The following is an 11,300-nucleotide window of genomic DNA, read 5'->3' on the forward strand; positions in this document are numbered from 1 at the left end:
CTTGTGCTAGGGCATGTGCAGATCATGTTGACCACAAGGATGAAAGAAAGGCGTGGACTTGACCCCTAGGGAACTTAAGTCTGGTTGGGGAGAAAGGGAAAGGAGGCAGCCACCACTCTGCTGGGGGCTGGGTGCAGAGGTAGCACGGCCCGGGCTGTGCAGCCCAGAGCGGACGCACCCTGTGACACCGCTGTCCCAGCCAGGGGGTGGTCTCACCTCCCCTGCTGGGCATTGCTGGAGGTTTGGCCAGGAAAATGTCAGGACCTAGAAGGGCACAAAGCAACAGCACAAGCCCTGTCCCACCTACTACCCCTGACTTAACGTTCTCTGCTGGGACCACACAGGCCCAGAGGCGCTGCTTCTCAGCCCTGCTTTCCCAAGGGGAGCCCTGGCCCTGGGCAGGAGCCGGGTGGCTCATCCCACCTCCACAGTGACTCCAAATGAGCACGTGGACCCCCACCTCCCAGGGCCCTCTGGGCTCCACCCACACGGTCACGAGCACTCCCACCTGCTATGGTGGATGAGGTGGACAGAAGAAGGGGAGAGATGGTTGCGTAGGAGGGAAAGCAGAAAGGAACTAAAAATAGACCTGTCTTGCCGAGGCTTGAAACCTGGGTCTCCTCAGTGTTCCAAACTCGTCACTCTCCATTCAGGCACTTCCAGAATGTTCTCCAAGAACAGCTGTTCTCCCCCTTGTCAGACCTGGGGGACGGCAGGCAGCAGCAGGTGCAGGAACTGACCTGGCAGCCCCTCTGTGACTCTGCCTGTGGTCAGGGAACGCCAGCCTCCCCGCCACCCTGCCAGACGCGTCGTCTCTACAGAGAGGGTGACCAGTCCCCTCTGCAGGGTGCAGGCACCCGCCTCACAGCTACAGGCCAGGGCAGAGGCTTAGAGCTCCACAGGGAGTTCTCATCTGTGGGAGTAGGAGATTCACGCAGACCAGGACTCGCAGGGAGCTGGTGAGGAGCCCTCCAAGGGGGAAGTGAGGAGCAGGCAGGGGCAATGGCAAACTGGAGAATGAGTGCCCCCCCTCCCCCAAAGCAGAGATGGAGTCCTCAGCCACTGTCAGCTGAGGTCCCGTGGGAAGTGGGGCCCAGCGGTGGGCATCTGGCAGAGCGGTTAAACTGCTGCTTGCAACGCCCACTCCCATCAGAGCTGCAGGTGTGAATCCCAGCTCCAGCTCCTGACTCCAGCTTCCTGCTGGTGAGCACCTAGGAGGCAGCAGGGGGTGGCTCAAGTGCTTGGGTCCCTGCCACCCACATGGGAGACCCAGATGGAGTTCCTGGCTCCTGACTTCTGCCTGGCCCAGCCCTAGCCATTGGAGGCATTTGGGCAATGTACCAGTGAATGAATGATGGGTGTTCTCTCTCCCTCTCTCCCTCTCTTTCCCTCCCTCTCCCTCCCTCCCTCCCCCTGTCTCAAATAAATAAAAATGTAAAAAGAAAAAAACATGGCACCTAATGTCTACATAAAAGCTAGAAATGCAGATTTTTATGAGCCAACTAAGCCAAATTTTAGATCAACATTGTGCAGGCCAAAGAAAATTCTTTTCTGGGTTGGCTCCAGCCCCGGGCCTCTGCGTGGCCGTCTAAGGGCTGGACCGTAACTTCCTGCCAATCTGCACAAGCAAGAGCCCCAGGGGGAAGGGCCTGGCTTACAGCCTGGGAGCAGGGCAGCCTTTTGTTTTGGGGGTCGTGCTGTCTGTTTTAAATGAGGAGGAATGTCCTAGGTACATGCGGCACTTCCATGCATACAAGGCCTCTTCACAAAGTTCCGGAGGAAATGCTATTATGAACAAAGGGCACAGATTTCACTTTTTTCTTTTGCACTAAAATAAGCTTAAGTTTGAATTCCACGTTTTCCACAAGCTTCGCCAAGTCCCCCTGTCCGTGAGATTGTGCACACCCCTGGGAAACGCAGGCAGCAGCAGGCGCATCTCGTTTAACGATTGCTCTCCCTCCTCCCCTCCTCGCAGAAATGGAGGCGAAAAGGCACTTCTATCCAGCACTCGGTCAGCGGCCTCTGCCTGGAGAACAAGCCCGGCCAGCTGGCAACCAGCAAGTGTCAGGCCGACGCCCAGGCCCAGCAGTGGCAGCTGCTGCCGCACACCTGACGGTAGCCCCGGGGCCTCTTGTGACCTTGTGCATGAGACTCTGGGACTGGACGGGGGTTAGGGTGGGGGAGTGTCCAGGGGCCGTTTCCATCTCCTCACATCTCTGCAGGAGCCATCAGCAACCATCCCTGCCACGACACACGTTTCTCCAAAACTTGATCCGGGGTGGCTGCAGGGGGCGCACCCCAAGCCCCCTGTGCTGTCCCGCCCTCGCCCCAGGACAGGAGATGGTCGGGGTGCTGGACTGTGGCTGGGCAGGTGCCTGGCCCTTTATCCTCTCCTTTGAGCCTTCTGGAAGCCTGGGCAGTGGTGTGTGGGTGGGCCCCCTCCTCGCTGCCTGGGGAGCGCAAGGACAGAAGCTCACACAGGGGCCCAGGAGGGTCTTGGAGCCTGCCTGTGGGGACAGATGTGGTAGGAGAAGTCGGGCATCGGTGGGCAGGCTGGAGGCTGGGAGGAGTGGGGGAGGGGGAGGGGCTGCCTGCGGGCTGGCCAAGAACAGGGAGGAGGTGAGACCGTCAGACCAAGTCCAACGCTGTGCTTGCTGGACTGGACATGGGAGGGAAGGGGTCCTGGGACAAGGGATGGGCAATTTGCTAAAGGACATGGACGGAGGAATAGCCAAGCACCAAGAGAACATGGTGTCTTCTCCGGGACACACTCGCAGGCTTGGGGCCGGAGCCCAACACGGGGCCTCCCGTCCTGATCCTGGGGGTGCCCACGTGCTTAGCCAGAAACCGCCGAGGGATCTTTAGGGACGGACTTGAGTTGTCGCTTATGAAACGGACTCCACTTCTGCTTGGCCCTGTGTCAGGCTGAGACCTCGCTCTCTTGGACCTGGCTGAGCAGCTGGTGCCCTGTGCCCCTGTTCCCCTGGGTAGATGGACAGCCACCATGCACCCCAGAGCGGCCCCATCCTCATCATAGCCCCGTCAGACCCCCACTTTCTCAAAGGACTTTGCCTCTGTAATCCAGCACCATGGGTCAGGGTGGCCGGTGAGGAGGGGGCTTCCTTTCTGGACCGTGGACAATCCGTGTGTTGCTGGGGGCTACGTCACCTAGGCTAAACCTCCTTCTCCTTCCCTTCCCCACTACAGGAAGGATTCTGACAAGGGGTGAGCCACTGCAGCGGGCTGGGAGGCCAGCTGGGGGCTCCTGGTTGGGTAGCAAACTCCCAGTTCCTTGTGCCAGCCACTGAGAACACATCTACCCCATCTGCCCCACAGCCTTATATGGAACCCCTTCTGCCATGCCCCTCGCCCCCACCCACTGGCTCAAGCAGTGGGATTTTGGGTAAGAGACTGTTGGTATCAGGACCCCTGGGGGGTCTCCCTCCCAAGGCAAACCAGCCTGGGGGAGACACAGGCATCCCAGGAGCCCCTGATCTTTCAGGGAGCCACACACTCAGCGGAAGCTCATGGAGTCCAGAAGGTGCAGGAATCTTCCAGAAATGATCTCCTGTTTATTGTATGTGTGCGCACATATGCATTTTCCTGGGGAGAGGGTCTGTGGGTTTCCCCAGCGGGTCTGAACCTCTGCTCTGGATTGGAGCCGCCGCCCCCCGGCCTCCCTCCCTGGTGCACCCCAGCTGCCATCGCCCTGCACACTCCACGCAGCCCTTGGGGTCTGGAGCCGTGGTCTGCAGCGCCCGCTCTGGACGGTTCTCTGGCGGTTTCCTCCCGCCTCCTGTCTCCCGCCCGCACCCTCTCTGCCGCACTCCTGTGCTCCCTTGCGCAGGAACCCTGGACTCAGGCCCAAGGCCCTTTGTCCCCATGGCCACACTTCTCCATCCCCTCTCCCGATGTTTCAACTGCCGCCATCGGGGGGCGCCTCGGATCCCCTGTTCCTCTGGGAAGCCTCTTGCTGCGGCCTAGGACGGAGCCGGGGCCTGGGAGGCCTCTCCCTGGAAGCTGGGCCAGGCTGGGGCTGGGGAGCAGGAGCTTCTCTGGTTGAATGTAAGAGGACTGCCGCTCAGGGGTCTCCCGTCACCTTCTGTGGTCCAGCCAGGCTCTGCCTCCACCCGCCGTCCTTTGTGGGGACCCGGCCCCGATCTGTTTTGCTTTTCCTCTTGACCAAAGCATGTGCCACTAGCTGTCCTTGAGGACCTCATCTTTATGAAACACACCTGGAATAAAACCACTTCTTACAGGTTCACGTGCACCTGCCCCTTCCTTTCCGCGTCCAGAGCCGTGGCCTTTGGCGCCGTCCCCCTGCCCGCACCTCCCCATGCCTCAGCGGAAGTCAAGACCTCCAAGCGCGGCAGGACGTGCTCACACCTGCCCCTGGTTAACTTCTTCACCTGAGCACTCTGGGGTGCCCAAGGCTCTAGAACTGCTCTGGGAGCTGGCAGTTCTAGGTGGAGCCGGCAGGTGGTCCTGCTGCCGTGGACCAGGGCCAAGAACCCAGGAACCAGCTCAGGTCAGGCTGAAGCAGGTGTCTGTGGCATCGGCAGGGACTGCTGGGATCTGGAAATGGAAACCCAAGTGCTCTCTGAATGGATCCGGCCCTACAACCTCGCTTGCCTTTAGCCTTGCCACCCGCTCCTTCCCCAGGGGCTGGCCCTGGCCCGCTGAGCTTTTCTTCTGCTCCTCTCCCACACAAGAAGGCAGCGGGGGTGGGGCCGGCGCCGTGGCGCACTAGGTTAATGCCACATGGGCGCCGGTTCGAGTCCCGGCTGCTCCACTTCCGATCCAGCTCCCTGCTATGGCCTGGGAAAGCAGTAGAAGATGGTCCAAGTCCTTGGGCCCCTGCACCTGTGTGGGAGACCCGGAAGAAGCTCCTGGCTCCCGGCTTCGGATCCGCGTAGTTCCAGCTGTAGCGGCTATTTGGGGGGTGAACCAATGGAAGGAAGACCTTTCTCTCTCTCTCTCTCTCTCTCTCTCTCTCTCTCTCACTGTCTGTAACTCCACCACTCAAATAAATAAATAAATAAATAAAGGTAGCGGTGAAAACTCAGAGGGGGACACCCTTCCTGGGTAAAACCAGCAACATCGTTCTGGAAAGATCCTATCCCCCGAGCCTGGCTTGATCAGGGAGCAGGTGCTCTGCCTGATGTTTCCATGGGAACCAGAGGACAACCCCTAGGAGCTCTGTGATCAGAAGCAGAACCTACCAGGTAGAAATAAATGCGGTCGCAGCGCCCCTAGACAGCCACCGCCCGCAGGCCAGGGTGCCAGTGCCCTCTCCGGGACACAGTCTTTGCACTTGCCTCCATTTTGTCCCAGGGCCGCTGACCCCTGGGCCTGAGGGTCTTGGAGCAAAACCCTGGCCAGCTGCGGAGTTCACAAGTTGGCTGCAGCATCCAGCGGGGCCTGGGCTCAGGATGCAGGTCACTCCAGACCACGACCTGGCGGCAGTCTCCGTCCATCTGTCCATCCGTCCTCCCAGGAGCACGGCCCACCCCGTCTCAGCAGGAAGGGCTTCTCCAGGGTCAGGCTTTCTCTCTGGCTCTCCTCTGAGTGCAGCCTTCCCCAGGCCCGTCTCTCTCTCTCTCTCTCTCTCTCTCTCTCTCTCTCTCTCTCTCTCTCTCTTTCTTTCTCTTTTCCCCTGGGAACTGAGGCTCTGGGCTCTCCTCCAGCCCCTGGAGGACTCGGCAAAGCCCTGGGGCTGGTCACTAACGACCTCAGGCCTTGCATAACCGGCAGAAGCTGTCCCCAGGGCCCAGGCTGGGGCGGCAGGAAGCACATCTGCCATTTATCCAGCTTAGAGCAATTTCTGAATCCCAGGCTCTTGGGACTGGAGGGAAATGGAGGGCTCTGCCCACTTGCAGACAGAAGTAACCCAGACGTTCTCCAAGGGCAGCCCAGGCCTGCTAGGGGTGTCCACCCGCTGGAGCGGGTGTGGTCCTCTCCCATCAGGGAACAGGAAAGGAAACCTGGCAAGAAAAGCCAGGGTTGGTGATGTCCTCACTTGCAGTCCCAGCAATGTTCCCAGTGTCCCCTGCGGTCTGAGTCAGTGTGCTTCCAGGAGGGAGGAGGCCCATGGCTTCCCTCTCGTAGCAGGCCTTCGCCGACAGGCATGTAGCAAAGGCCAGGACTTGGAGCTGGGAGGCTCCACTCTCCCCTGGTCTGGCAGCCGGGCTGTCTGGTGGCCCTGTGGGGCTTGTGGCTCCAGGACCAGCTGAGGACAGCCATCTCCTGTTCAGTTCAACCCCAGGAAGTACAAGGAAGAGTGTTCTAGGTGCATGGACCATCGCGGCTGCATCAGCTGGACCCATCCCCCACCCTGCCACTCACTAGCTGTGTGCTGTGGAATCATCTCTCAGGCCTGGCTTCCTGACCTGTAAAATGCAACTACTTTAAGCCCTGAGGGATTTTTTGAAGACTGATTTATTTAATGATTGCTAAGCATCTGGTCCTTTCTAAATGCTTAGTAAGTTTGTTTTCCTACCGTTATTTTTAAATTTTTATTTTTTGAAAGATTTATTTATTTACTTGAAGGGCAGAGTTAGAGAGAGAAGAGGAAGAGAGATCTTCCATCCGCTGGTTCACTCCCCATATGGCCACAAATGGCCTGAGCTGGGACGATCCGAAGCCAGGCGCCAGAGCCTCTTCCAGGTCTCCCATGTGGATGCAGGGCCCAAGCACTTGGCCCGTCTTCCACGGTTTTCCCAGGCTATTAGCAGGGAGCTGGATTGGAAGTGGAACGGCTGGGAATTGAACCAGTGCCTAGTGCCGGCTCTGTGTTGCTATTGTTATTAAGAACTGTTTTCTGAGAGCATGTGACACACCAGGCCCTTTGCTAGGGGTGATGACCAAATGTGGACAAGACAGAAATGGGTCCTGCTCGCAAGACTTCACGTGCTATGGGGTGGGCATTGGGTACAGGGGTTAAGACACCACTGAATGCCCGCATCCCATACAAGAGTACCTGGGTTCGAGTCTCAGCTTTGCTCCCAATTCCAGCTTCCTGCTGATGTGTGCCCTGGGAGGCAGTGGATGATGGCTCAAGTATGTGGGTCCCTGCCACTCACATGGAGACCCAGATAGAGTTCCTGACTCCTGGCTTTGGCTTGACCTAAGGCCCAGCTATTGTGGGCATTTTGGGAGTGAACTAGCAATTGGAAGATCTCTCTCTCTCTCTCTCTCTCTCCCCATCAAATAAATAAGATAAAATAAATAAATTTTAAAAATTAATTAAAATGCCAGCAGGGAAGATGGACAAACAAAGAGGCAATTGTAATATTACATGACAAAAAACTATAGGGGTGACACAGGTGTCACGGTGTAGCAGGTTAAGCCCCCGCTTGGATCACCTGCATCCTCTATGGAAGTGCCAATCGGAGTGCTGATGCTCTGCGTCCAATCCCGCTTCCCGCTAATGCATCCTGGGAAAGCAGCAGAGGATGGCTCAAGTGCTTGGGCCCCTGCCACCCATGTGGGAGACCTGGATGGAGCTCCAGGCTCCTGACTTCAGCCTGGCCCAGCCCTGGCTGTTGCAGGCATCTGGAAGATGAACCAGCAGCTGGAATCTGCTCCCCCCACCCACCCATTGCTCTGCCTTTCAAGTAGATGAAAATAAATAAACATTAAATAACTACAGCAGAAGGCAGGAACTATGGGAGCAAGAGGGGTCTTTCTGTGTGGCCCTCGGGCATCGGTGAGCTGGGGCTCTCGTCCTCAGGTGATTAAAATGACATCCCAGTTCAGCGGGCGCCTTGCGGGGTGGCCTGGGCGTACGTCCTGGTGAACACAGCATCGTGATGCCACAGGCCAGGCTGTAACGGTTAAGGTAGCTGGGTAGACCTGAGCCTATGTTTGTGCGAGGGGCAGAAGCAGAGGGGAAGGAAACCAGCGTTTCCAGATCTAAAGTCTTCAGTAACCTGGTTGGGTGGTGCCTTCTCCCTGGGGGCAGCTTAAGGGAATCTTGTCTGCCCTCTACCGAAGGGGCTGTTAAGTTCTGGGAGGGATTCCACACTCAGAAAGCCCTCCACCCAGCAAGATCCCAGAAAGGGTGTAGGGGGAGAAGGAGGACCCCACCCAACATCCAGAAAACTTGTGTCTGATTGCAGCTCCTTTCTTGCTGAGCTGCCCGCCTGCTCTGTCGGCTGCACCCTCTTCACTCGACTTTGCCAACTGGCTTACGACGACTCTGGCTTTCTTGTGTGAAGACAACACCCCCACCCAACCCCAAGCAAGGGATCCCCCCCGTAACATAACCACAGGAGCATTCTAGAAGGAAATGCTAGACCCCCACACAAACCCACAGGCATGTCCTCCGCTCCTGGAGCTGCAGGTCGTTTCCCAGGGCGCGGTTTGCTTCCCTTGGGCGGGGTGGGACCCTTCTGTGATCCCTGTCTGGGGAAAATGAGCTCAAGTGATGAGCAGGGAGACCGGTTCCCCCCAGCGCTCTCTCATCCACTCAAGCCATCGAAAATCAAGCCTGTCCTTCAACTATTTCTTTAAACAGTTTACTTTTTACTTATTTGAAAGGCAGAGTTACGGGGGGGGGGGGGGACAGAGAGGTCTTCCATCCACTGGTTCACTCCCCAAATGGCCACAATGACAGGGGCTGGGTCAATCTGAAGCCAGGAGCAAGGAGCTTCTTCCGGGTCTCCCATGTAGGTGCAGGGGCCCAAGCACTTGGACCGTCTTCTACTGCTTTCCCAGGCCGTTAGCAGGGAGCTGGAGCAGAGCGGAGCAGCCAGGTCTCAAACCAGAGCTCATGGCTTACCTTAACCTGCTATGCCACAATGCTGACCCCTGTCCTTCAACAATTTATTTTTTATTTTTTGACAGGCAGAGTGGACAGTGAGAGAGAGAGAGAGACAGAGAGAAAGGTCTTCCTTTTCCATTGGTTCACCCCCCAAATGGCCGCTATGGCTGGCGCGCTGCACCGATCTGAAGCCAGGAGCCAGGTGCTTCCTCCTGGTCTTCCATGTGGGTGCAAGGCCCAAGCACTTGGGCCATCCTCCACTGCCTTCCCGGGCCACAGCAGAGAGCTGGACTGGAAGAGGAGCAACCGGGACAGAATCCGGCACCCCAACTGGGACTAGAACCCGGTGTGCCGGCACCACAGGTGGAGGATTAGCCTATTGAGCCTCGGCGCTGGCCAACAATTTATCTTTCAAATAAGTGTCCCTCATTGTGTGAGTCCAATAGTCTGCTCAGAGTCCCTTGTGGTGCTTGTAGGATCCTGGGCTGTGGCTGAGTCATGGGCTCAGAACTCCTATGTCGACAAGTGGCCCTGGTGACCCATCTGCACCCAGAGGGAAGGCTGGCGGCTCGCAGAGGGGAGGCCATGCCAGGGAGTGCTGGGCCAACCCTGCCTCCACATGGAGCCCAGGCTGGTGCAAGAAGAAGTGTGGGGGTGGAGGGAGGCCACCACGTACTCCTTACTGCATCGAATCTGGATTAGATTCAGGAGCCAGAGGCCTGAGCAAAGCACTGGCACGGAAATCTTCCACCTGAGAGGCCATTGGTAGGACAGGACCCTAGGGCTGGCAGGATAGTGGGAGGTTCCGGACCCACAACCAGGGAGTAGGAGTCTCTGGAGGTGGCTGCTCTGTGGCCACCTCCACAGGCTTCTCCCCGAGTCTGGTTAGGGGCAGCTCCTTGCACAGTGGGGTCCCACTGCTCTCTGCACAAGGGGGACCGCAGGACCGAGAGCTCTCTGGCAGCTGCAGGGCTCCGGTTCCCTGGCCCCAGAATGAAGCCACTTTCTGGAGCCTTGGTCTCTGCGTGGGCGGAAGCACAGAGGGGAGTTGTGAAGGTTCTGTCAGGTCACAGTCAGCCGCGTGGGACAGCAGGTGGAGCAGCAGGGTGGCACTGGGGCTTTCTTCTGGGTGTGCTGTGTGGCCTTGGACCTGCAGCTGTCAGGTGGTGGGCATGGGATGGGCTCCTCCATTCGGATGGGCGCTGTGAGGAGCAGCAGGCTCTGAGCCGTGGCGTGAGCTCCCGGGGGATGCCCTAGGCGGGGCACATGGACCCACACCTGTGGCTTCACCATCACGGACACCATGGAGCCCACAGTACAGTGCTGAGCCCCGATCCCACAAAGGCTTAGAGGATCGCGACGGTCACCGGCCGGCCAGGCCAGCCTCAGCGCCCACGCTCTCCTGCTCGCCCTACGATCCCGCCGAAGCGTCCTGCTGCACCCTGTTGCTGAAGCTGCTCCCTGCGTTCTCGCTGTTCCTCGTTATCCCCCCAGGTGGCGCTGCTCCCGTAAAGCAGCCCTCCCGACTGAAAGACTGCAGCCTTGTTCCAGTTTCAGTCGCTCGCCTCCCGCATTCATCCTCACTGTGCTCCTGATCCCGGGACGGGCACCTGTCTGTGGGATGCGTCTGCTCCATCTTTATGCCACCCACAGCCACCGCCCAGAGCCTGGCTCTCAGAGGCTCAAGGTGGATGTTTGCTTGTCGAATGAATGATTGAAAAGATAAGGCACGCTAGCTGTGTGTGTGTGTTTATTTGTAGATGGACAGAACTCTTCTGTCCTCTGGTTCACTCCCTAAATGCCTGCTACAGCTAAGGCTGGGCCAGGCCGAACTCAACCCAGGTGTCCCCCCTTGGTGGCAGGGACTCACCCACTGGAGTCGTCAGCTGCCACCTCCCAGGGTGCGCACTGCAACAAACTGGACTCAGAAGTGGAGGCAGGACCTGACCCAGGTGCTCTGAGATGGGACGTGGGTGTCCCAACCAAGGCCCCAACCACTAGGCAGGACATCCACCCCTGTTTTGTTCTGAAGACAGAGGATTCTTACATTTAGGAACAGGGACTTCGCATCCACAAAGCATTTTATATATAGGGAGAGCGAGGCTGGGAGGCGGGGTCCAGGGTTGCCACAGAGCCAGCTGCCACGTGCCGATCTTGCTTTTTTTGATTTATGAGTTTCTTCCCCAACACCAGCCACAGATGGCCGACTTCGTTTTGGAAGCTTCCGCTCCGAAGGAGCCATTAATCAATGACTCAGGGCTGCACCGGCCAGCCTGCAGGCAGACGTGCGTCTCCCTGGAGTCAGGGGAAGCTGGTCCACTGATGCTCACCGCCACGCCTGTCACCCAGTGACCAGATGCTGGGACTCTCACGCTTACACTTCTCCTGTCCTTACAACAATTCTGTCATTCACTGGAGATGCAGACAGACAGAGCCCCCATCCGCTGGTTTACTCCTCAAACGCCTGCAATGGCCAGGAAAACGTCAGGGGCAGAAGTCGGAAGCCAGGAACATGGTCCAGCTCTCTGACGTCGGT

At 58.1% G+C, this 11,300-nt stretch overlaps 1 protein-coding gene across 1 annotated transcript in view; it reads left to right on the plus strand.

The window, feature by feature from the left end:
- Positions 1-4,262, plus strand: part of GALNT16 (polypeptide N-acetylgalactosaminyltransferase 16) — a 100,234-nt gene extending 95,972 nt beyond the window's left edge. The window contains exon 15 of the mRNA XM_051826331.2: positions 1,976-4,262. Within this exon, the coding sequence (XP_051682291.1) occupies positions 1,976-2,113 (138 nt within the window). The 3' untranslated portion in view covers positions 2,114-4,262. The remainder of the gene's footprint in view (positions 1-1,975) is intronic.
- The last annotated feature ends 7,038 nt before the right edge of the window (positions 4,263-11,300 follow it).

Source organism: Oryctolagus cuniculus, chromosome 20 (assembly GCF_964237555.1).
Source record: "Oryctolagus cuniculus chromosome 20, mOryCun1.1, whole genome shotgun sequence".
NCBI lineage: Eukaryota > Metazoa > Chordata > Mammalia > Lagomorpha > Leporidae > Oryctolagus > Oryctolagus cuniculus.